At 45.6% G+C, this 27130-nt stretch overlaps 1 protein-coding gene across 1 annotated transcript in view; it reads right to left on the reverse strand.

The window, feature by feature from the left end:
- The window catches only part of DNAJA1 (DnaJ heat shock protein family (Hsp40) member A1), a 49218-nt gene that overhangs the window by 12404 nt on the left and 9684 nt on the right, over window positions 1–27130 (reverse strand). Inside the window, exons 2-8 of the mRNA XM_073545263.1 lie at window positions 20922–21079; window positions 16764–16944; window positions 16580–16684; window positions 7862–8089; window positions 7085–7199; window positions 1161–1276; window positions 979–1079 (exon numbers count right to left, since the gene is read on the reverse strand). Of these exons, the coding sequence (XP_073401364.1) occupies window positions 979–1079; window positions 1161–1276; window positions 7085–7199; window positions 7862–8089; window positions 16580–16684; window positions 16764–16944; window positions 20922–21053 (978 nt within the window). The 5' untranslated portion in view covers window positions 21054–21079. The remainder of the gene's footprint in view (window positions 1–978; window positions 1080–1160; window positions 1277–7084; window positions 7200–7861; window positions 8090–16579; window positions 16685–16763; window positions 16945–20921; window positions 21080–27130) is intronic.

A 27130-nucleotide genomic window follows, 5' to 3' on the forward strand; every position in this document is an offset into this window, starting at 1 on the left:
CCCCCCATCACGTGATCACGGGTCACCGATGGATTGCCATAACAACCAGAGGTCTCCTGGAGACCTCCATGGTTGTCACTGCCGGCTTACTGTGAGCACCGTCCAGTTGTTGGCACTCCTAGCAAGTGAGAAATTCTGTTACATACAGGCGAACTGATAATAGACTAGAGAAGCTGCCATAACCTGATCGTCTCTGCTACATACAGTCATCGAAGCACGCAAAAAGTAAACTAGACATGTTTGGTGTCTATGAACTTGTAATGACCTGAAGAATCCTAATGGCAGGTCAGTTTTAGCATTTTGTGAATCTGGTAAAAAAGCAAAACAAAATACAACTGTGGGATTGCACTTTTTTTGCAGTCTCCCTGCACTTGGAATATTTTTTCCCCGTTTTCCAGTACACAATATGTTAAAACCAATGGTGTCATTCAAAAGTATAACTCATCCCACAAAAAACCAAGCCCTCACTTGGTCATATTGATTTGGGGGGGGGGGGGGGGGAACAACTTATAGCTCTGGGAAGAAGGGGAGCAAAAGAAAAAAAAAAAAAAAAATATTGAAAACGAAAAACCGAAAATACCTCTGGTCATGAAGGGGTTAAAAGGGGGGCCTAAAGTAAGTGCAGTCTTTAGAATGACGACACTTGGGTGTTTTCTGCCATATAGCCGCCCCCCCCCCCCCCCAAAGTCACTTTAAATGGAGAAATCGCTGGTCAACTTTTAACCCTTCTATAAAAACACAAACCTAGGTTTAAAATTTTGATGGGAAGTAGATATGTGGGAAGTGTTACTATTTTGCAACAACTCTGATTTAAGGTTATAAAATACAATTTTGAACACTGCGAAATTTCCGTTTATCCTCAAATAAATGCAAGTTACGGTGAATTAGTCCCCATTAATAAATTTTAGTATCATATCCCAATATTTCCACTGGATGAAAAATTAACCCTAAAGCCAATTAAGCAGAAGAGCTACTCACCTGGAACTCAATTATAAGGCGTCCCTTCTCATATGGCCTTCGGTAGATGGGCATACCTTCATTTATCACACATTTAATATCTCCATGCTTGACAATCTGACCTAAGAAACAGTAGGTGTTACTGATCGCCATCACCTTTCATCTAGAGTCGGTATGAACCAGTGTTTAATCAATCTACTAACCAGGATGAGAAGTAATAATTATAGTCCTCAAATCCAGTGTCACTATGGGCTTTTGAAAACCACACAGTGCCTCCACCAGCTCTATTTCCATGTGCATCAGAAGATCTTCTCCCCTCCTGCAACATTGCAAAAAACAGGATTTTTGGGTTGCTTACCGTAAAATCTGTTTCTCGTAGCCTTCATTGGGGGACACAGACCATGGGTGTATGCTGCTGCCACTAGGAGGCTGACACTATGCACAAAAAAAGTTAGCTCCTCCTCCGCAGTGTACACCCCACCGACCGGCAGGGAAATCCTCAGTTAGTGAGAAAGCAGTAGGAGAAGTAACAGAATAGATTGAAAACAGAACAAAACTCAACTGTAACCAATCAACCAAAGCAAGAACAGGAGTTGTAGAACATGGGAGGGTGCTGTGTCCCCCAATGAAGGCTACGAGAAACAGATTTTACGGTAAGCAACCCAAAAATCCTGTTTTCTCGGTCGCCTTATTGGGGGACACAGAGATCATGGGACATCCCAAAGCAGTCCCTGGGGTGGGAAAACAAACTTCCATCAGGCCAGCGGACTCACCACCGCAGCCTGCAGAATCCTTCTACCTAGGCTGGCATCCGCCGAAGCGTAGGTGTGGACTTAGTAGAATTTCACAAACATGTGAACCGAAGACAAGGTTGCAGCTTTGTAAAGCTGCAGCGCGGAAGCTCTGTGGCGTACCGCCTAGGAGGCACCAACTGCCCGGGTAGAGTGCGCTGTGATCCCTGGAGGAGCCACTCAATGCTTAACCCGGTAGGCCTCCAAAATTGCCGATCTGATCCAGCAAGCAATAGTGGCCTTTGAAGCTGGGCGACCTTTCCGCGACCCATCTGGAATGATGAAAAGACTGTCTTTCGCAAGGAAGTCATCCTAGCCAGATAGACTCATCGCCCTGACCAGATCCAGCTTGTTCAAGGACCGCTCCCGAGGATGAGTTGGACTCGGACAGAAGGACGGCAGAACAATATCCTCATTGAGGTGAAAAGAGGACACCACCTTCGGAAGGAAAGAGGGCGGAAGCCGCAGAAGTACCTCATCCTGGTGAAGTACCAAATAAGGAGAGCGGCAAGAAAGCCGCCAATTCCGACAGGCGCCGGATGGAAGTAATGGCCACCAGAAAAGCTACCTTCCAAGAAAGGAGAGAAGGGGAAACATCCCTGAGAGGTTCAAAAGGAGGACCTTGCAGAACCTCAAGAACCAGATTAAGATCCCATGGATCCACGGGCGCTCGGTACAGAGGAGCCGTGTGAGCCATGCCCTGAAGAAAGATTTTGACCTGAGGGCGGGAGGCAGTCTTCTGAAATAAAATGAACAGCGCCGAAACTTGACCCTTCAAAGAACTGAGGGCAAGCCCAGCATCCAGCCCTGCCTGAAGAAACGCCAGAACAGAAGGGAGCGAAAAACACATGGGCGCGATGACATTGGCCTTACACCAAGTGAAATAGGTCTTCCAAGTATAGTAATAAACTTTGGAAGATGATGGCTTTCTGGCTCGGAGCATGGTATGAATTACTTGATCGGAGAATCCTGCCCGTTTCAAAACCTTGGTCTCAACAGCCACACCATTAAAGTGAGCGGCCGAGGATTGGGGTGGCAAATCGTGCCTTGAGACAGCAGATCTGCCCTGTCTGGAAGCTTCCAGGGGGCATCCGCGAGAAGGTTGACAATGTCCGCGAACCAAGACCTTCTGGGCCAATTCTGCGATGAAAATGGCTGGAATTCCTTCTGCTTTGATCTTCAACAGCTTGGGAAGAAGAGGCAGGGGAGGGAACAGATAGGGAGTGCAAACTGTGACCAAGGAACGGCCAGAGCATCGGCGCCCACTGCCAGAGGGTGTCGAGACCTGGAACCAAACTGTGGGACTTTCCTGTTGAGGCGAGACGCCAGCAGGTCTACATCCGGGGTTCCCCATTGACGGCAAAGCAGATGAAACACCTCCGGATGTAGGGACCAATCTCCCGCCGTGAGACCCTCGCGGCTGAGAAAATCGGCGGCCCAGTTGTCTACACCGGGAATGTGTACCGCGGAAATTGTCGGAACGGAAACTCTGCCCAATGAATAATCTTGGACACTTCTGCCAGGGCTGAGACACTTCGTGTCCCTCCTTGGCAGTTGACATATAACACCGCTGTGGCATTGTCTGTCTGAATCCGGACAGGCAGGCCCCTGAGGAGCCTCTCCCAGTGGACGGGAGCCAGATGGATCGCTCGTATCTCTAGGACGTTGATCTACAGAGCTGATTCCTGAGTCGACCATCGACCCTGAACAGTGTGATTGCGGAACACTGCACCCCAGCCGAGGAGGCTGGCATCCGTTGTTACAATCTGCCAGTGAATGGGAAGAAAAGACCGACCCAAGAGGATGAGAGGCGACGTCAACCACCAGTTGAGTGACCGCTTGACCCGGTATGAAAGTCAAAATGGGTGATCCAGGGAAAGGACAGACCTGTTCCCCCGAGACAGGATGGCGTGTTGGAGGGGTCTGGAGTGAAATTGGGCAAAGGGAACCGCCTTTATTGCCGCCACCATCTTTCCCAGGACTTTCATGGTTGTCCGGAGAGATGGAAGTCGTATGTGTCGAGGACGATGGTAAGACTTTGGCGAGCTTGATGAAAGGATGGAGCTTTGATCAGAATGTCGTCGAGGTACGGAAAGAGAAGGAGACCTCTGATTCTCAACAAGGCCATCAACGCCGCCATGATCTTTGTAAATACTCTGGGTGCGGTGGCGAGACCGAACGGCAGTGCAACGAACTGGTAATGTTCCTGGCGAATCGCACAACGCAGGAACTTCTGATGCCCGGAGAATATGGGAAGATGTAGATAGGCATCTTGAATGTCTATTGAACACATGAACTCCTGCATCTCCATGGAAGCGATTACCGACCGAAGAGACTCCATTCGGAAGTGACGCAGTCGGACCCTCTAGTTGAGTAACTTGAGGCCCAAGATGGGCGAACTGTCCCGCCTTCTTTCGGTACCACAAACAGGTTTGAATAAAATCCTGTGAAACGTTCTGATTCGGGAATGGGAACAATCGCTCTGGAATTGAGGAGAAAAGCGATGGACGCAAAGAACCCCAGAACTAAGGCAGGATCCTTTGGAGGTCGGGACTCGAAAAAACGATCCCGGGGACAAGAAACTAAGTCTATCTTGTATCCTGATGATACAACTTTCCTGACCCAAGTGTCCTCTACTGAGGCAAGCCAGACGTCTCTGAAGAAAAGGAGTTGACCTCCTAATTGGGAAGGACCCCCGGGGGTCCGTTGATAGACATGCTGATGTGGACCGACCAGATCTGGACCTGGAGGATCTGACCTGGGAGGAGTGAGATCGCCAGGAAGGAGTGGGTCTGAAAGGCACCTTCTTCCTATCCTGGCATGCCTGCGGTCTCTGTTGGTTAGAGAAGTTCTCTGCCGTATTGAAGCGGCGGAAAGACTGAAAGGGCCGAGACTGATGTCTTAGCGGAGGTCTGCGAGGCTTGGACTGAGGGAGGAGGGAACTCATGCCCCCAGTGGCGTCCTTAATAATCTGGTCCAGCTGGGATCCGAAGAGCCACGCTCCCTGAAAAGGCAGATTGGAAAGGGACTTTCTTGAAGAGAAATCCGCCTGCCAAGCTTTGAGCCAAATTGTACGTCGGACTGCCACCATGTTGCTTGACGCCTGAACTGCGCAGGACGCGGCATCCAAGGAGGCAGAGAGTAGATAATACCCTGCATGGGAGATCTGGTTGGCCTGATCAGCCAAATGCCCTGGTTGGGCCTTATCTAGGATGCCCTTGCGGAGATCCTCTGCCCAAGTGGCTATGGCCTTCGCTACCCAAGTGAAGTGAAGGCTGGGCTTAGCACCGCTGCAGCCACTTCAAATGCTGACTTTGCTAAAGATTCTATAATTCTATCATTAGAATCTTGTAACGACGTCACACCTGAAATCGGGAGGACCGTGTTGTTAGAAAGTCTGGACACGGGTGCGTCTACCGAGGGGGAAGCAGACCAGTTATCGGTGAGCTCTTTGGCAAACGGATACAGCACGCCGAGGCGCTTCCCTCTTTGAAAGCGCCTGGTCGGATTTTCTCTTTCCCTGGTAAGAGTCTTGCCAAACTCAGAGTGGGAGGCGAAGACCCTGGAAGGCGTTTCTGCCCGTCTGAACGAAACCTCCTGATCTGAGGATTTCGCAGGGGAGTCTGAGATTTCGAAGGAGTGGTGAATCGCAGCAATGAGGTTCTGTACTGTAACCTTCATGTCCGCGTCCTGGTCCGAATCCAGCTCTAAAAACGCTTCACCTGACTCGGGTGAGGAGGCACGGGAGGGCGACTGCTGGGAAGGACTATGTGGGGATGTGAGGCCAGGAGAGGATTCCGGCCGGAGATCCTGCCTGGGTCTTTTGCGGCTTCTGCTGGCTGGCTCAGATGGAATGTCTTGCGACCTGCTGGACCCTGCAGAAGTGTCCAGGGGCAACCTATCAAGAACGGCCACTAGGGACTGAGACACTCTGGTGAGGTCTGCCACAGATTGTGAAAGAGACGAGGCCCAGCCAGGGATGGGGAATTCGCTTTCACGTGGCACAATAGATGGCTCCTGAACGGGGTCAGGGAAGTCTGCGATTTCAAGAGGGGCATGCGGCGAACTGGACTAGAGTGCCCGTGGGGGCCGGCGGCCGGCTACGCTCAGACTTAGAGTTAGACATAAAGATGGAACAGAAGGACCCTGAAGAAAAGCCCGGAAGGTTGGGGAACAGAAAGGCAGAGGAGGGTGTCAGTCTGCAGTTGCAGAACTACTCACGGTCCGGTGTCCCCCAAAGCGCTGCACCAGGCTTGTGAGAATTGCAGGACCCCAGCAGGGGATAGCTGACTTCTGTCTATCGTCTCCGGCTGACAGGCTGCAAAGATGGCGGCAGCCTGAGGTGGATGAAAAAAAACGCGGTTCAGGAGGGCCAAGAAGAAGGGCGGAGTTAGCCAACTGAACTAAAGGAAACCGCCCCCCTTACCCAGCCACAGGCTAAGAGAGGCGGTGGGAGGGCCTAGGAACGGGCGGGAGCGCAGCCGGCCTATGAGTGGGCGGGGGGCGTGGCCGCGACGGCCTAAAATGAAGCCGGGGACTAAATTAGAGACGGCGGCCGCCTGTCAGCAATGGGCGGCGCGGAAGTGCCGCAACGCTGCAGCGGCCACACACAACGAAGATGCCACCAGAACCGCGCCGGAAGATGAATCCCCCGATGAATACAGGCGGGGGGGGGGGGAGACAAAGCCCGCACCGCAGTCGGGGCCTAGGTGAAATGCGGCAACCGTCGAAGGCGCGGGCCACATCCTGCAGCGCTGCCTTGGTACCGCTCCAATGTATCCTTGCGGTGGTTTGCTCCGTGCGCCGCGCCTCTGCTCCAATAAAGGTACCTTCTTTATCCAACGCTGTCTGTTAATCTTTCCCGTGTCTGCGCCTCTTCCGACCGACAGGCTCTGGTGGGCGAGTGGGTGGGAGGCGTTTGGCAAGGACCATCCGTCGCTGGCCCGCATCTGCGCCGAGCTTCTGGTCCGCACGGAGAGCTATGAGGATACGGGGTGGCAGTACACGCCGTACTCAGTCTCTTTGTGGGAGTACAGTTGTGACTCTTCACACTATCCCTCTGGAAACCTGAAAAGGAACGACGCACACTGAGGTAGATAAGGGTCTAATGAAAGACCCGTGTCCACCTCCTACTGACACTAAGCTAAACTGAGGAATTCCCTGCCAGTCGGTGGGGTGTACACTGCGGAGGAGGAGCTAACTTTTTTTGTGCATAGTGTCAGCAGCATACACCCATGGTCTCCGTGTCCCCCAATAAAGCGACCGAGAAATAGTTAGTTTTCCTATTTTGAATGTTTAGATTTTTATTTTCACAGACTGAGGCTCTTTCTTTATACCTAGTAAACACAGCATGATCCTTTACGTCCAGTACAATAATGATATCTCCAGGTTCAAGGCCTGGTTCTTGGTCACCCTCGCCGGAGAATGTGATCTTCTGGCCATCCTTCATTCCTGTATATAAAACACAATAGATACTGCATGAGAAAACAGCATTTAAAGAGGTTGTCAACCTTTGGAAACATTTTTTCCCTTACTTAGAATGCATGCCATTAAGGTTAAAAATCATTTTTTGCAATATTTTTCAGTTGCCTTCTATAGCCTTTGTATTACACAACTGCTTGGCTGCAGAATGAGTTCATGGGGTTGTCAACATTACCTTCATTTTATCAGATGTGTTGGGGGGACATGATTTTGTGGCACTTACTATTACATAGGTATAACAGGTTGTTCTGCTCTTGTAACAGCAGCTTTCCTCACAGACAGCAAAGCTGATTAAATAAGGTAATGTGGACAACCTAATAATTCATTCTGAATCTAGCAGTAGACAATACGATAGAGGCTGCATTTCATGCCACCTCAGTTGCATTTGTAAGTTACTCCCCCTTATTACAGAAAGAGGAGAGCTCATGTAAAAGCATTTGAAAGATGGAAGGTGAGAAAAAAAAAAAAAAAAAAGTATAACCTGCTTTGGCAAGTGAGGTTACAAGAAATTCTGGAGACCCTTCATCAAATCCTGAAACAAGTATCTGACCACAGCATATTTTTCATTAAACTCAGAAAAACAAGCGTTTTATATGTGGAGGTTCCTGGAATTTAACAGTCTATAGACAAACCTTTGTCAATGTGAACTTCAAGAATCTTCTTTTCTCTGACAATTTTCCTGCCATTGCAGTTCTTGCAGCGGTCTTTTGCACTGATTCTTTCCCCTTGGCCTTGACACTCTGGACACACAGACTGGATCTGTTGGACCATTCCTGGTCCTATTTGATGGATTCTTACTTGCACACCAGACCCCCTGCAATTCGTACAGCACTCCACAGCTCCTTTTCTACCACCACGGCCTGAAATTAAAAAGAATTTTTTTTCTGTCAGGACCCCAGTGCGGTAGACCACTTATAAATCAATACATACTAACTAAATCCAAAAACCACATATTTCTCTACATCCTACATAGAATAATGCAAGAAAAAAAAAAAAAAAAAAAAAAAAAAAAAAGACCAAAAGTATAAAATCAAATTTGAAAATAATTTTTGTTTTGTCTTATTTAAAAAATTTTTCTTCAGTAAGTTTGAGGATTTTATATTTTTGGCCTATGCCTTTTTTCCCCCTGCAATATTATATGTAGGATGTAGAGAAATATATACCTAGAAAATCAAGTCTATGCTACAATTTACAAATCCGAATGCAGAATTTAAACACTACAGATCACACACACCATCCTGGAAACCATATAGACCCTTCAGTGTCAACTTCCATTTTTAACTCCTTATTCCCAGAGCTAATTATTCTGCCACATACAGAGGGCTTGTTTTTGTGTTTCAAACAATGACAGTTTGAGAAATGTTTTTACAGTGGATATTGTGGAATATGCAACATGCAATATGATCATCATCAATACGATTACAACGATACTAGAATTATTTTTTTCACCACTAAAATGAAAATATCAGCAGTTTGTAAAAAAAAAAAAAATTTGAGACTTGAGGTTTTTACTGATACCATTTTGGGATAGATGCGACTGACCGCTTGTTACAGCATTTTATTGTGGAATTGTGGTGACCTCAAAAAAGGAAAAAAAAAATTGGAGTATTCTGTTCACCATATGGGTTAATTTTTAGATTTTGATAGATCAGAATTTCTGGATGTGGCGATACCACAGGTTTTTTTTTTTTTAATCTCTTTATTTTCAGTGGGGGTGAAAGGGAGGAGCCGACTTGAACCTGTTTTTTTTTTTTTTTTCCCCACTGTTCTTGTAAGCCCCCTTGAAGGCTTGTGCCATATACAGCGATTCCACAGATTCACTGCATATAGCAGAAATCACGGGCTCCTACGCCCAACCACAGGCAGGATTGCAAAGGAGTTCCGTAATAACAGTCATGGACGATGCTATGGACAGTCTTAGTTCCATGAACACACATTGGCATGTGTTACATGCCAAGGTCAGACTGAAAATGGCATTTAACAAGTGCACACAGAGCAACTGCGATTGCTAGGGGCAGGTCCTGACTGTAAAGCACAGCCATCAACTGCCTAGTATGGTGCAGGCTCTCTGTGTGAGCCCACCCATACACCCACTTCCCATATGCACCATACATACAGTTAGGTCCATATATTTGGACAGACAACATTTTTCTAATTTTGGTCCTAGACATTACCACAATGAATTTTAAACAAAACAATTCAGATGCAGTTGAAGTTCAGACTTTCAGCTTTCATTTGAGGGTATCCACATTAAAACTGGATGAAGGCTTTAGGAGTTTCAGCTCCTTAACATGTGCCACCCTGTTTTTAAAGGTTATCCTCAAGTGAAAGCTGAAAGTCTGAACTTCAACGGCATCTGAATTGTTTTGTTTAAAATTCATTGTGGTAATGTCTAGAACCAAAATTAGAAAAATGTGGTCTCTGCCCAAATATATATATGGACCTAACTGTACAAGTTGCTTCTCACAAAATTAGAACTGAAATTAACTTTGATATTCTTCAACAAAAAAAAAAATAAAGTGAGAAGAGACGGGCGGGAGAAAAGCCCGTCCGTACACAGGAGGGGCGGAGCCAACACTAAACACTAGGCCCGAGAGAAGCCAGGACTTAGATTAAATTGTCCTGACCACCAAAGTAGTGTGTGTGTGTGTGTGTGTGTGTGTGTGTGTGTGTGTGTGTGTGTGTGTGTGTGTGTGTGTGTGTGTGTGTGTGTGTGTGTGTGTAGAGGCCATGAAGGAACCGCAAAAAGGTAACCTAGCACCCCATTCCACCTGGAGACTAGGGGAAAGAGGCCCCTATCATTTAAAAGTGCCCTAACACACCAATCCATTCAATTAAATGAGGAAAAATTCTCTCCCCCGTTTTCTTCTGAACTTTTCTTCGAGAACTTAGGGAACAGAGGGAAAGAAATATACCTCTCCATCCAGGAATGCAAGATGTCCGAACTTGCTGCATTGCGGGACGTTCACGCCTCCTAACACCAACAGGCTATGGTGGGCGAGTGGGTGGGAGACGGGGGCAAGGACCGGATCACCTAAACACACATCTGCGTTGGGGTCTTGCCAACTAGACGCATGAGGAAATGAGGTGGCAGTACACGGCATACTCCTAGTCTCTTCATGGGAGTACAGTTGTGACTATTCACATAGTATCCTAGCCCTCCGGGTACCTGAAAGAAACTGAGGTAGATATGGGTCTAATGAAAGGCCTGTGTCCACCTCCTACTGACACAAAGATAAAACTGGTTATCATCGTGCCAGAGGGTGCATACTGCAGAGGAGGAGTTAATTTTTTTGTGCATAGTGTCAGCCTCCTAGTGGGCAGCAGCATACACACAGTTCCTGTGTCCCCCAATGAAGCGATAGATTCCCAATTTTAAGATGCGCTCTTCATAGCTCTTTGCTAGACCTGGAGCTAATGCATCAAGCTAACAGACAATAGCGAGCCACAATTTATGAGATTGTGAGCCACATGTGGCTCCTAAGATACAGGTTGGGGATCACTGCTTTATAACCAGCTTGAAAAAGTTTTTTTAAAATCCAAAATCTTGGCCTACTGAAATGTATGTTCAGTAAATGCACTCAATACTTGGGTCAGGGCTCATTTCGCATCAATGCGGTGTGGCATGGAAGCCATCACCCTGTGACACTGCTGAGGTGTTATGGGAGCCCAGGTTGCTTTGATAGCAGCCTTAAACTCATCTGCATTGTTGGGTCTGGAGTCTCATCTTCCTCTTGACAATACCCCATAGATTATGGGGTTAAGGTCAGGCAAGTTTGCGGTCAATCAACACAGGGATACAGTTTTTAAACCAGGTAATGGCACCTGTCCACACTGCCAAAAGTACCAAGTCCTGCTGGAGAATTAAATTTCCATCTCCAAAAAAGTTTGTCAGCAGAGGGAAGCATGAAGTGCTCTCAAATTCCCTGGTAGATGGCAGCACTGACTTTGTTCTTGCTAACACACAGTGAACTTAGACCAGATGACATGGCTCCCCAAACCATCAATGATTGTGGAATCTTCACACTAAGCCTCAAGCAGCTTGGATTGTGTGCCCCTCCAGTCTTCCTCCAGACTCTGGGTCCTTGATTTCCAAATGAAAAGCAAGTTTACTTTCATCTGAAATCACCTTGGACCACTGAGCAACAATCCACTTTTTCTCCTTGGCCCAGGGAAGACGCTTCTGGCATTATCTAATGGTCATGAGTGGCTTGACAAGTATTGTGACGATTGTAGCCCATGTCCTGGATATGTGTGTGGTGGCTCTTGAAGCAATGACTCCAGCAGCAGTCCACCACTCCTTTGTGAATATCCTGCAAATTTTTGATTGGCCTTTTCTTAATCCTTTCAAGGCTGCGGTTATCCCGGTTGCTTGTGCACCTTTTTTTATTAATATGCTTGAATATAGCAGTCTGAACAGCTAGCTTCTTTAGCAATGACCTTTTGTGGCTTGCCTTCCTTGTGCTTTCTGGACATCTGTCAAGTCAGCCGTCTTCCCCATGACTGTGGAGCAGACTGAAACAGACTAAGGGACCTTTTTAAATGCTTAGGAAGCCTTTGCAGGTGTTTGTTAATTATTCTAATTTACTGAGAATGACTTTTGGGTTTTCATTGGCTGTAAGCCATAATCAACAAACAGAAATAAACAAGTGAAATAGATCAGTTTGACTATGTAACACGAGTTTCACTTTTTGCATTGAAAAACTGAAATGAACTTTTTGATGATATTCTTGCCTTGTGAGAAGCACCTGTATATGGTGTTTATCATGAAGGGGTTAACACAAGCATTCATCTGGGATGGTGCAGTCATGTTACACAACATTAGGGAACCTGTCAGTTCTTGATATGTCCATTTATACTTTACATAAAATTTAAAAATTCAGGAGCATAGTCATTTTGGAACTCTGCATTGTACTGATTATCCAGCCTTACAACAGGCCATCAACAATGGGTAGCATGGTGTTTCAGTGGTTAGCATTGCAGCACCGAGTACAAATCCTACAAAGGACAACATCTGCAAGAACTGAAGTTTTTATGTTCTCACAGTATTTGCGTGGGTTTCCTATGGGTTCTTTAGTTTGCTCCCACACTCCAAAAAGATACCGATCGGGAATCTAGATTGTGAGTCCCAATGGGGACAGTTCCGATAGATAATCTCTGTAAAGCGCTGTGGAATTAATGGCGCTATACGAGTAAAAATTAATTAAACTGGCAGAGGTCTACTCCTCCCATTGCTGCACATCACTAGACAGCTTGCATACCATTCACTTGTACAAACATTACACCTAGCCTTTAAAGATGAACCAGGATTTTAATTGAGATCTTTGTTCTTTAACCCCTTCCTGACATCCGACGTACTATCCCGTCCATGGGACCCGGGCCCCTATGCCCATGGACGGGATAGTACGTCTACCGCGATCAGCGGCGCCCACCGCTGATCGCGGCTGGGTGTCAGCTGATTATCACAGCTGACACCCGGCACAATGTGTCAGGAGCAGTCACGGACCGCCCCCCGACACGTTAACCCCTTGCACACCGCGATTTAAAGGGAAGCATCGGCAGGTAGGGGGCTCCCTCAGTGCTTCCCTGAGCCCCCCACGGCAGCGCAATGTGCAGCTCTGCTGCCGGGGGCTCCTTTCCTGCAGGCCCCCGAATCCAAGATGGCGACGGGGGCCTTCGGGGGCCTGCAGGAAGCTGGCTTCCTCAGTGCCTGCAAAGCGCAGGCATGAGGAAGCCTTGTGCACTGCCTGTGACAGATTGCCGATCTGTCACAGTGATCTGACAGATCAGCGATCTGTCACAGAACAGTGATGTCCCACCTGGGACTATTTAATAAAGTAAAAAAATAAAATAAAAAAAGTGTTAAAATTAAAAAAAAAAAAAAAAAAAAAAAAAAAAAGACACATTAGGTATCGCTGCGTCCGTAACGACCCGCCCTATAAAACTGTCCCATTAGTTAACCCCTTTAGCGAACCCCTTAAAAAATAATAAAAATGAAGCAAAAAATAATGATTTATTATCATACCGCCAAACAAAAAGTGTAATAACGCGCGATCAAAAAGACGCATATAAATATCCATGGTACCGCTGAAAACGTCATCTTGTCCCGCAAAAAACGAGCCGCCACACAGCATCATCAGCGAAAAAATAAAAAAGTTATAGCTCGCAGAATAAAGTGATGCAAAAATAATTTTATATAAAAAGTTTTCATTGCATAAAACCAACAAAACAAAAAAAACGACCTAAATGAGGTATCGCTGTAACCGTACTGACCCGAAGAATAAAACCGCTTTATCAATTTTACCGCACATGGAACGGTGTAAACGCACCCCCCCCCCCCCCAAAAGAAATTCATGAAACGCTGGTTTTTGTTCATTCTGCGTCCCAAAAATAGGAATAAAAAGCAATCAAAAAATGTCACATGCCCGAAAATGGTACCAATAAAAACGTCAACTCGTCCCGCAAAAAATAAGACCTCACATGACTCGGTGGATCAAAATACGGAAAAATTATAGCTCTCAATATGTGGTGATGCAAAAACTATTTTTACATTAAAAAGCGTCTTTTAGCGTGCGACAGCCGCCAAACATAAAAAACGCCATAAATAGTAAATCAAACCCCCCCCCGTTATCACCCCCTTAGTTAGGGAAAAATAATAAAATTAAAAATGTATTTATTTCCATTTTTCCATTAGGGTTAGGGCTGAGATTAGGGTTAGGGCTGAGATTAGGGTTCGGGTTGGAGTTAGAATTGGGGGTTTCCACTGTTTGGGCACATCAGGGGCTCTCCAAATACAAAATGGCGTCTGATCTCAATTCCAGCCAATTCTGAGTTGAAAAAGTCAAATGGTGCTCCTTCCCTTCCAAGCTCTGCCATGCGCCCAAACAGTGTTTTACCCCCCACATGTAGGGTATCAGCCTACTCAGGACAAATTGCAAAACAATTTTTGGGGTCCAATTTCTCCTGTTACCCTTAGGAAAATAAAAAATTGGGGGCAAAAATATCATTTTTTGTGGAAAAAGTTTTTTTTTATTTTCACGTCCGAGCGTTATAAAATTCTGTGAAGCACTTGGGGTTTCAAAGTGCTCACCACACATCTAGATAAATTCCTTAGGGGGTCTCGTTTCCAAAATGGGGTCATTTGTGGGGGGTTTCCACTGTTTAGGTACATTAGGGGCTCTCCAAATGCAACATGACACCCGCAGAACATTCCCTCAAAGTCTGCATTCCAAAACGTCACTACTTCCCTTCCGAGCCCCGACGTGTGTCCATACAGTAGTTTTCTCCCACATATGGGGTGTCAGCGTACTCAGGACAAATTGAACAACAACTTTTGGGGTTCAATTTCTCCTGTTACCCTTGGGAAAAAAAAAAAAATTGGGGACTAATTGATCATGTTTGTGGAAAAAATACGATTTTTTTTATTTTCATGCCCGGGCATTATAAACTTCTGTGAAGCCCTTGGGGGTTCAAAGTTCTCACCACACATCTAGATAAGCTCCTTAGGGGGTCTAGTTTCCAAAATGATGTCATTTGTGGGGGGGTTTCCACTGTTTTGGTACATCAGAGGTTTTCCAATCGCGACATGGTAGCCGATCTCAATTCCAGCCAAAGGCTGTGTGCACACGCTGCGGATTACGCTGCGTTTCCGCAGCGGTTTTGGCCGCTGCGGACCCGCAGCAGTTTTAGCTGCGGTGTACAGTACCATTCAAATGAATGGTATAAAAAAACCGCTGTGTAGACGTAGCGGAAAAATCCGCGCGGATTTGCTGCGGTTTTGAAACCGCAGAAAGAATTGACATGTCAATTGTTTCTGCGGAAAACGCTGCGGGTTCCTATCTCCACCATTGTGGAGATGGTGAATCCGCAGGACCAAACCGCAGGCAAAACCGCAGATAATCCGCAGGTCTTTTGACCTGCGGTTTATCTGCGGTTTTTGCAAAATCCGTGCGGATTAATCCGCAGCGTGTGCACGTACCCAAAAACGTCAAATGGCGCTGCTTCCCTTCCGAGCTCTGCCATGCGTCCAAATAGTGGTTTACCTCCACATGTGGGGTATCAGCGTACTCAGGACAAATTGCACAATAACTTTTAGGGTCCTGTTACCCTTGGGAAAATAAAAATTGGGGTGAAAAGATCATTTTTGTGGAAAAAATATGATTTTTTAATTGTACTGCTGTACGTTATAAACTTCTGTAAAGCCCTTGTGGGTTCAAAGTTCTCACCACATATCTAGATAAGTTCCTTGGGGGGTCTAGTTTCCAAAATGGGGTCACTTGTAGGGGGTTTCCACTGTTTAGGTACATCAGGGACTCTCCAAACGTGACATGGCGTCCGATCTGAATTCCAGACAATTTTGCATTGAAAAAGTCAAACGGCGCTTCTTCCATTCTGAGCTCTGCCATGCGCCGAAACAGTCGTTCCCCCCCCCCCCACATATCAGGCATCAGCGTACTCAGGACAAATTGCACAATAACTTTTGCAGTCCAATTTCTCCTGTTACCCTTGGTAAAATAAAAAAAATTGAACCTGAAGTACTTTTTTTTGTGAAAAAAGGTTAGATGTTCATTTTTTTTTTTGAATACTCAAAAAAATTCCTGTCACGCACCTAAAGGGTTAATAAACTTTTGAATGTGGTTTTGAGCACCGTAAGGGGTGCAGTTTTTAGAATGGTGTCACTTTTGGGTATTTTCTATCATATAGACCCCTCAAAGTGGCTTCAAATGTGATGTGGTCCGTAAAAATAAAATGGTGTTGTAAAAATGAGAAATCGCTGGTCAACTTTTAACCCTTATAACTTCCTAACAAAAAAAAAAAATTTTGGTTCCAAAATTGTGCTGATGTAAAGTAAACATGTGGGAAATGTTAGTTATCAAGTTTTTTGGGTGCCATATCTCTGATTTAAGGGCATAAAAATTCAAAGTTGGAAAATTGCGAAACTTTCAAAGTTTTCGCCAAATTTCCGTTTTTCTCACAAATAAACGCAAATTATTTGAATGAAATTTTACCACTAACATGAAGTACAATATGTCACGAGAAAACAATGTCAGAATCACCGGGATCCATGGAAGCGTTCGAGTTATGACCTCATAAAGGTACAGTGGTCAGAATTGTAAAAATTGACCCGGTCATGAACGTGCAAACCACCCTTGGGGGTGAAGGGGTTAACAAAAAAAAAAAAAAAATCCGGTTTCCAGGAGAATATTTTTGCATCACCGAAGAAACACTGTTCTCAGTTCATTAATCTAGATAAGGCTATAACAAAGCATTGCTTAGTAACCAGATTTCAGTGCCTAGCCTAAAATTAAAGATTATTTCGAGTGCTTGCAAGTCAGGTACATCACACCTACCTTCACATTTGTCACAGATTGTGTTCTTCTGTAATGCCAATTTTCGTGTTGCACTATTGTAGAGATCCTCCAATGATACAGAGAGCTGGTGGACTACATTTTTACCTGAGAGCAATAATAACAAATTAACAGACTCCACAAAATTCAAGACTTGAAATCAGTTTTATTTGAACATGCAGATTACCTCTTCGCTCCCTCTGCATTCTTCCTCCTCCACCGAAAAACATATCAAAGATGTCCATTGGTGATCCAAATCCGCCACTGCCCATGCCTCCCTCTTTGATGGCCTGCTCGCCACCCTTGTCATACAAGTCTCGCTTTTTTGCATCAGAGAGCACTTCATAGGCTTGGGAAATCTGTTTAAACTGTAAAATGCATTGCAATTACTACAGTTCGTAACAACCTAGCACTACAAGTTTGTAATGACCCAGTCATCTAAAGACCACCATACACAAGAGTTGAGTATTGGGGAAAATAATGATCAAGTACTTCAAGTTCCAAAACTCACCACTTTTTCCTAATAGATGTGCCCCTGCTACGTACTGAGTAATGGCTGTGTGAGAACTTAGAGCTGAAGCTCATGGTCACACATACACAGGTCCTGGCTAGGAAAGGAGCCTAAGTGAGTGTTCTGCAGACAAGGAAGGCACTAAACAGATTTCTGTTAAGGAAACATCTACCCAGCCAGTTTTATCAAAGGAGTCAATGTCTCTGCAGTGTCACGTCACAAGATCTGTAAGCTAATCATAAATAAAGTAAGTGACATAAGCTCTGCCTCCAGAGCTTATTTTACATGAAGGAGTTACCTGTGATGTGTAATGGCTGATCCTGATCTCACTGCAGAGCTGTGTGAGATAACTGACATCTACAGATTTTTCTCAGCTTCTAGCTTGCAGACAATAGAGCTCAGAGCTACAAAAATGTGTTTAAGAAAAAAAAAAAAAAAAAAACAAACAGGATTTTTGGGTTGCTTACCGTAAAACCTGTTTCTCGGAGCCTTCATTGGGGGGGGGGGGGGGGAAACACAGAAACCATGGGTGTATGCTGCTGCCACTAGGAGGCTGCCACTATGTACAGAAAAAGGTTAGCAGCTCCTCCGCAGTATACACCCCACCAACCGGCACTAATTTCCTCAGTTAGTGAGAAAGCAGTAGGAGAAGTAACAAAGTAGAGCAAGAACAGAACAGGCAACTCAACTGTAAGCAACAAAAGAACAGGAGTTGCAAAACATGGGAGGGTGCCGTGTCCCCCAATGAAGGCTCCGAGAAACAGATTTTACGGTAAGCAACCCAAAAATCCTGTTTTCTCTATCGCTTCATTGGGGGACACAGAAACCATGGGACATCCCAAAGCAGTCCCTGGGGAGGGAGAAGCAAACTTCCATTAGGTCTGAGAACTCACCACCGCCGCCTGCAAGATCCTTCTGCCTAGGCTGGCATCCGCCAAAGCGTAGGTGTGGACCTTGTAAAATTTGGCAAATGTGTGGATTGAAGACCAGGTTGCAGCTTTGCAAAGCTGCAGTGTGGAGGCTCTGTGCGGCACTGTCCAGGAGGCACCCACTGCCCAGGTAGAGTGAGCTCTAATTCCAGGAGGGGACACTCAATGCTTTACCCGGTAGGCTTCCAAAATTGCCAATCTGATCCAGAGAGCAATAGTAGCCTTAGAGGTCGGCTGACCTTTCCACACACCATCTGGAATGATGAAAAGTGAGTTTGTCTTCCGCAAGGGAGCCGTCCTAGCCAGGTAGACCTTCATGGCCCTGACCAACCAGGTCTAGCTTGTTCAAGGAGCGCTCGAGCGGGTGGATTAGACCCAGACAAAAGGACGGGAGAACAATGTCATCATTTAGGTGGAAAGTGGCGAAGGATGTCCACGTCTCATCCAGACCAACAGGCTCTGGTGGGCGAGAGACTAGGACCAGTTGGATCGCCTGACACGCATCCGTGCTCGGGGCGCTTGGTCCTTCCGTAGAGAGCTATGAGGATACGGGGTGGCAGTACATGCAGTACTCAGCCTCTTTGTGGGACTACAGATGTGACCAATCACTCTGTATCCCTCCGCAAAACCTGAAAAGAAAACGACGCACACTGAGGTAGATATGGGTCTAATGAAAGACCCATGTCCACCTCCTACTGACACTAAGCTAAACTGAGGAAATTAGTGCCGGTCGGTGGGGTATATACTGCGGAGGAGGAGCTAACCTTTTTCTGTACATAGTGTCAGCCTCCTAGTGGCAGCAGCATACACCCATGGTTTGTGTCCCCCAATGAAGCGAGAGAGAAATTTCATTTCTCCAGCTCAGTTACACGTTTCACTCACTGGTAACTCAGTCTTCATGTTACATAATCTCTGGAGGCAGAGTTATCTTCCAGGCAGTGTCCTCCACAAAGGAGAAAAGTGGATTTCTCTGGAATAAGACATCAGATCACAGATATCATTTTATTCAGCTTCCCTTCATGTCCATAAAGACAGCTTAGGAGGGTTGCTCCTAACAGACTTCCTTTAACACTTGACCAAACTAAGTTCATGTGTATGGGAAAGACAGGAGTGAGGACTGTTTCAGACTTCTACCAAAAACCTCACAGACTCACTTTAGGGTACGTGCACACGCTGCGGATTGGGGTGCGGATTTGGCAGAGCAGATTTTGTAAAATCCGCAGGTAAATCTGCAGGTCAAAAGACCTGCGGTTTTTCATCTCCACAATGGAGGAGATGGCAAGACAAAAACAAAAAATCTGGGTAAGCAGAAGAGGAAAGGAGTTTAAAGTGCACCTGTCATGGCTGCTATAAGATTCGGCCTCTGCCTTTCAGGGCTTATCTACAGCATTATAGAATACTGTAGATAAGCTCCCTGTCTGACCTGCAAGATAGGAAAAATAAGTTTTATTATACTTACTGGGGGCGATCCAGACAATGGGTGTCGCAGGTTTAGCGCCTCCCATCTTCATGTGACACCATCCTCCAGCTTGCTTTCTCTCTCCCGGCATCACACTTCTACAAAGAAAAGTACTGTAGTGCGCAGGTGCTGGGCCTCTGACCTTTCCTGGCACCTGCGCACTGCAGTACTTTGCTCTACTCTCAACAGGGCAGAGAAGTACGCCTGTGCAGGAGTGCGATGCCGGGGAGCGATGAAGCAAGCTGGAAGGTGGAACTGCAAGAAGATTGGTGGCGCAGGACGCATCCGAGATTCTCGCATGTGTGATCCCCGCCTTTGATGTGTGCAAAGAGCCCACATCTTTTCCAGCCCATGTCAGCTGTTTTGAACAGCTGACATGTGCCCCTAACAGCTGCAGGTGGAATCACAATTCACCTGCAGCTGCTAACCTGTTAAATGCCACTGTCAATCTTACAGCGGCATTTAATGCGATCGCACCAGAAACGAGTCACTAATCCTGCCCACCAGCGCCCTGTCACATGACTGCAGGTCGCCGGTGGGTTGGCATGACAAGCTGGGGTCTGCAGCAGACCCCTGTGGTTGTCATTGCCGGATTGCTATGAGCGCCGCCCAGCGATCTGCGCTCATAGCAAGTGAGCATTTCTGCTACACACAGAGGCGAACGATCACAGCTTCTACTTTTTTTTTTTTTTATCTCCTTCCCAGAGACAACTTATTTTTTTGTTCAAAATGGCCATGTGAGGGCTTGTTTTTTGCAGGACAAGTTGTACTTTTGAACGACACCATTGGTTTTACCATGTCATGTACTCAAAAGCGGGAAAAAAAAAAAAAAAAAAAAATATCCAAGTGCAGTGAAATTGCAAAAATAGTGCAATCAGAGGTTTTTTTTTTCTACCATGTTCAGCAAATGCTAAAACTAACCTGCCATTATGATTCTTCAGGTCGACAGAGTTCAAAGCCACCAAAGATGTCCAAGTTCTTTAATTAAGTGGTTAAAAAAAAAATCCAAAAGTTTGTTAAAATTAAAAATTGCACCATTTTCTGATACCAGAATTACTTTTTTTGGTCACAGCGACATTGCATTAAAATGCAATAATGGGCAATCAAAAGATCGTATCTGCACCAAAATGGTATCAATAAAAAGGTCAGCTCGGCATGCAAAAAAAATAAGCTACGGGTCTTGGAATTATTTTTTATGTGTTTGGTATTTACAAACTCGTAATGACCTGGAGAATTATAATGGCAGGTCAGTTTTAAGCATTTGGTGACCATAGCAAAAGAAAAAAAAATATGTCTCTGGGAGGAAGGGGAGCAAAAAACAAGTGCAAAAACGAATAAGGGCTGCAGCATGAAGAGGTTAAAGAAATTCATCTTCTTAGAAAAAAAAAAAAAAACATAACGTGATCAAATCTTTATAGGCAAATTAAGCTATGAGACTATACCAACCTTTTCCCCTTCATTGGGATTCTTGTCTGGATGGTACTTCAGTGCTAGTTTTCTGTACGCCTTTTTGAGTTCATCCTGGGTGGCATTAGGCTTTACCCCGAGAACATCATAGTACCCAGTTTCAACCACCATTTTGCTTCAGGTATCTTCAATCAATACTGTAAAAGAAGCATTTGTCTGTTACACACACCATGTTGCGGACACATGTTCTATAGTTTACTAGGTTTGAGTCTTGCACTGCTCCATGCCAAAGCTAGAGCACACCTTGCACAGATACAGCAGCATGTGCAGGGGTATAGCACTGTGTTCACAAGGCTCAAGTGTGTAGAGCCACAAAATGAAAAAAGACTTGGGTATACTAATAGATCACAGACTGAATATGAGTCAACAGTGTGATGCAGCAGCAAAAAAGGCAAATGCAATTCTAGGATGTATTAACAGAAGCATACAGTCTAGATCACGTGAAGTCATTATTTCCCTCTACTCCTCTTTGGTCAGACCTCATCTGGAATATTGTGTCCAGTTTTGGGCACCACATTTTAAAAAAGACATCAACAAACTGGAGCAAGTTCAGAAAAGAGCGACCAGAATGGTGACCGGTCTGCAAACCCTGTCTTATGAGGAAAGGTTGCAGGATTTGGGAATGTTTAGCTTGCAAAAGAGAAGACTGAGAGGAGACTTAATAGCTGTCTACAAATATCTAAAGGGCTGTCACATTGTAGAAGGATCAACTTTATTCTCATTTGCACAAGGAAAGACTAGAAGCAATGGGATGAAACTGAATGGGAAGAGACAGACTAGATATTAGAAAAAACTTTTTGACAGTTAACGAGTGATCAATGAGTGGAACAGGCTGCCACGAGAAGTGGTGAGTTCTCCTTCAATGGAAGTCTTCAAACAGAGGCTGGACAGACATCTGACTGGGATGATTTAGCGAATCCTGCTTTGAGCAGGGGGTTGGACCAGATGGCCCAGGAGGTCCCTTCCAACTCTACGATTCTATGATTCTATGAAAATGAACAGAATGTGAGAGCATTTTAAGAAAGGTACTGCCACCAGAAATCCATGGCTTCATTTACTACTCAGGAAGAGGGGTGGGAGGTCAAAAAACAAAGCAAAAACTATTGTTTGCTTCATCCATAGCAACCACTGCTGGTAAATATAAGGTGTCAGTTTAATCTGTTCAGGTCACTACTTTTAAGAACAGTTATGCATGCCTTTTACACCTTACCAACATGTGATATACCATAAGGGATGGTGGAGTCGGTATAAAATGGACCGAGTCTTAAAATATGTAACAAATTGCGTTCTGTAGTACAATGTGCTGTAAATATATATTTGATCAAATACAGCATCTATTCTATTATTTCTAAACACTTTCGGTGATTACTTTGTATCTCCGTTCATACCACACACACACCATTTGAAAGGTAAACTTGCTCCTTTCAGCAAGAAAATAGCCAAACCACACATCCACGATTTGATAACAAAATACAGTTTAAACATTAATTTTCATAATTGGATTAGTGCTTGGTGTCAGCAGCTGTCATGGACAGGCTTAGAAATTAAGAGGTGTCAGCCCGACACTCATTACTAAAGGGGGTTTTACACATAGCGATATCGCTAGCAATATCGCTAAAGCATCACCGATTTGGTGACACAGCAGGATATCGCTACGTGTGATACTTACCTCCGACCGGCTCCCCCGCTGTGTCGCTGATCGCGCAGCTCCATTTCTCGTCGGGCGCTTCCAGCTGGCGCCGGCGAGCGACGCGTGGGACGGGAGGACGTCAGGATCGCCTCGTCTGAAAGGTAAGTAACGACCTCTGTATCGCTGTGAGATCTGCCTGTGTGGCAGCTCACTAGCGACCATTTAGCGATGCACCAGCGATCCTGACCGTGTCGTATCGTTGTCGGGATCGCTGGTGCATTGCTAAATGTAAAGGGGCCTTTTGACAGTAAGTAAACACAAACACACAGTCACCAGCCTATGTAGGAGCAGGCGGCTGATGTTCGTATTCTGGGAAGGAGCCAAAAGTCCTTAAGGTTCCCTGGCTATTAGCTCACTGCTGTCGGCTTAGCCTTTACTGGCTAGTTTACAGGGGGACTCCAGAAAAAAAAAAAAAAAAAAAAATTGACATAGGGTCCTTCTATAAAATGTAAATCAGCAAAGGCTAGGCAAGACAGCTGCAGGATGATGATAGCCTAGGAAGGGGCCATGGATGGATATTGGTCCCCTCCCAAGCTAAAAAAAAAAAACAAAAACCCTCTAGGCTGCCTTGAAGGCGGTGGCAAGTGGGGTAATTGATGGTGGATGGTTGACATGAAGCCCACAGGTCATCGAAATGCCCATAGTGATATTGTATAAAACACACAGAATAAAGTCCTTTTTTTGATAGTTGAGGTCCCGCTGGGTAGCATATATCGGTATGTTTGACATCTTTTACCAACGACCTCGTCAGCGACTCAGAAGCGAGACACATGGCGCGACATCGTTACAAAGGTCGCTACGGGTCGTCGGATCCTTGCTGCGTTGTTGGGAAGATCTGACTGTTAGACATCTCAACAGCGAGCACATAGCGATGCAGCAACGATCTCTACCAGGTTGTATCGTTGTCGGAATCGCTGTAGCGTTGCTATGCGTGACGAGGGCTTTACAGGAGGTAATCGCTCCCACTGTGTATCACTGAGCTGCTGTGAGCATTCACTGGAGTTCATTAGCTGATCAGCTCCAGTGATCGTCTTACGGCACCACCACTGCGTAAGAACACCGAAGCTGATCAGCTGATGAACTCCTTTCTCACGGCAGCTCAGTGATACACTGACAGGAGGTAATTGCTCCTTCTGTGTATCGCCAGCAGCAGGGTAGAGCAGTCACATCTCCCGATGTGACTGTTCTACACGTGAGATCGCAGTGTGACACATGGGATTATGGTGGACAGGTGAGTATATGGTGGTTTATTTTTGATTATTTCTAGGAAACATGGGTTTTGGGAGTTAGGTTATTTTTATTTTACTTTTTTTGGGGTTTTGGTGTTTGGCGAGTAGAATAGGTTTTTTTATTTTTACTTGGATATGCATGCAATTATTAAAAAACAAACAGCAACATGTAAAGTGTGAGCACAGGCACCAGATGACAAGAGACTACTTCTCCCACCAGCAGTAACAGCAGACATAGCCTGATGGGAGTAGTAGTCTCAGTCCATGCCTGCTGACCTGCGGTAAGCTTTTTACCGCGGGTGACAGTCACAGCTGCAGGTTCACGCTGACATCTGACAGCATGACCCAGCAGCGCTCTGACCTACGCACTTACTGCCAGTAGCGTTACCACCGGTAAGAGCCACCGCACTGATGTTTCCTACGTCACACAGATGACAGCGTGCAAAACACCATAGGAAACCGGTAAAAACACAGACAAAAACTCAGCAAATCCACAAACATTTTTATACATGCATTTTTGACTGACTCAATTGAAGCCAATGGGTGAAAAACCCTGCAGAAATACAAAGAATTGACATGCTGCAGAAGAAAAAAAAAACGCAAATACTCAAGGAAAATTACTGATCATGGTCAGGATCCTCATTGAATTAACTGGCATAAGGATTCCATAGCATTTCTGGCATGGCTGTGGAATTGGAATCCATTTGGGTGGAGACAGAGTCATAGAAATTGAGGAGTCAGAGGTTTGGCTTACCCACTCTACAGCCCTGGTTTGCGGCTGATTTCCACGTGGAAAAAACGCCACCAAAATGCCCCGTTTGCACATAGCCTTAGAAGCTTCGTCCATTCCATTCCCAGCAGATGCTGCCAGTTTTAGATTAACTTATCACACAATAATTTTGACACATTGTTTGCGTTTCAGTTACATAAACAGTAAAACCGCATTCAAGACATGAACAATAAAAGCTCTTAAAGGCAAGCAGCAGGAACTAGCAAAAATAAGGCAGTATACTTAAAACATGACACCAAAAACACAAATCCTAGCCTGATTCAACTTCTTTAGTTTAGGGGGATTTTGCACCAATACTCTTAGGAATAAAGCCATAAGCATCTTTCTGAAGGGAAGGGGGTCACAGTTTAAAAATGATTAAGAGAATTGCAGTAAAGATATAAAGTACCATTATAGTTACTTTTTTTCCCTGTAGAAACAGAATATCCTTTTTTTTTTGCTGGTGCGCCATTGTCTTAGCAGGCCACAGCAAACTGCCATCAGTGTGACTATATCTTTACTGTGGCTGCCTCAGTCTACGGCCGGTGTCACACCTGTGAGTGCAATGCGCCTCAATACCTGGCACTGCCACCGGCACTTGGGACCAGAGCGTTCAGCTGCATGTCTTTCTATGCAGCTGAACGCTCCAGTCCGAACCGCAGGCATCAGTGCCGGGTATTGAGGCGCGTGTTTCGCACTCGCAAGTATAACCCCAGCCTACAACTGAACATTCTGGGCCATCCAGGGCACTGCTGTTAGAGGAGCCAGGCACCATTTTATTGTAAGGCTAAGGCTAGTTTCACACTAGCGTTTGGAGGCGCAGTGGATGGTCGCCGTGAAGCTCCGCCCCCTGCCGCGCCTCCTCCGGTCCGCTCATCGGCGCATGACGCTGTGTGCGACCTGCGTACCCTATCTTTAGCATTGGGTACGATCGTTGGTGGGATTGCTGGGACATAGTTTAGTGTAACGGGGCCTTATGTCTAACAGGCACAATATAAGGGTGCGCAATGCATGAGAAACTCAATAGCAGACCAAAAGGGTGAAAATTAATGTGTCCAACAAACGCAATACACTGCCAGTGTCTTCCGTAAATTATTCCATACCAATTCATCTCCCTCAACTGTTACGTTTGTATGTGTATTTTTTCATGAACATATGCCTTGCATTGATGACCTGTGTCCATGCTTCTGTGGCAGAAGCAAAGCTGAACTCTAGGATTCTAAAAAAACACAGCAAACAAATGTTTTTGACGCTTTTCTGTCTTGAGCGCAGGTTTTTCTTGTGGGAAAAAAAATGCAGCAAAAACACCTAGTGTGAACTTAGCATAAGCCAGAGCTGTGATGTGTGGTGTTGTAAAGTGGATGGGGTCATCACCAATGCACTACGGAGGGGTTTGCATTTCTCTGCAGTGGATATCACACTTTGCTATGTGCCAACTGTAAAGTTGGATTAGGAGTTACACAAATCGAAGGCTTGGGGCATTGGATCGCTGCCTGCACCCCCCACTGAACAGGTTATCTGTAGAAAAGCAGACTTGACTTTTTGGCTAAGATCAAGTGTAACATCTTTCAAAAAGGCAGCTTTGGCCTGGGTGACCACAGTAGATTGATACATAACGCACAGTGGGTTTGGTGTGGTTAGTATGTTGGGTGGTTTATATAGTCATATGTAGAAATCCTCCCCCACCCCCCAAGGTTCAAAGCCGTTAGGGAGGATAGGTTTGAAAGCCAGAGGTCCAGTGACCCTGGGGTGCCAAAACCTAGGGTTCTATGGCACTTTTGCACAGCGCTCTAATTTATTTAAGCATACACCCTCAATTTGTGTCTTCTGGCAAGGATGGGGTAATTTTTAAACTGAAAGTAAAGGGTTCAGTCAGTTATACACTGAAGACCCCTTCCACCATTATTTGTTTCACTGTCACTTCTTTCCACATGTGTCCTGCTTCAAGGACTTCTGGTGATGCGATTCCCTTATGGGCTCCCTCTTGAACTGTCTAGCGTGGTGGAAGTGTGTGGCCATCTGGTGCATTAATTATATGTAGATGTAAAAGGAAACATATAGAAACAAGTGCCAACTAAAAATTGTTATTGTCAGATTTGAGTTCAGTATTCAAAATCATTAAGGCTGTGTGCACACGCTGCGGATTTTGCTGCGGTTCCGCAGCGGTTTTGGCCGCTGCGGACCCGCAGCAGTTTTTGCTGCGGTGTACAGTACCATGATTCCCTATGGGAATCAAAAACCGCAGTGCAGACGGTGCGGAATTTTTCGCGCGGATTATCTGCGGTTTTCAATCCGCAGAAAGAATTGACATGTCAATTCTTTCTGCGGATTCTCCTGCGGTTTGCCATCTCCTCCATTGAGGAGATGAAAAACCGCAGGGCAAAACCGCAGAGCAATCCGCAGGTAAAACCGCAGGTCTTTTGACCTGCGGTTTCACATGCGGATTTTACAAAATCCGCGCGGATGAATCCGCACATAATCCGCAGCGTGTGCACACAGC

This window comes from Dendrobates tinctorius, unplaced genomic scaffold (genome assembly GCF_039654945.1).
Source record: "Dendrobates tinctorius isolate UK_male_01 unplaced genomic scaffold, ASM3965494v1 ptg000011l, whole genome shotgun sequence".
Taxonomy (NCBI): domain Eukaryota; kingdom Metazoa; phylum Chordata; class Amphibia; order Anura; family Dendrobatidae; genus Dendrobates; species Dendrobates tinctorius.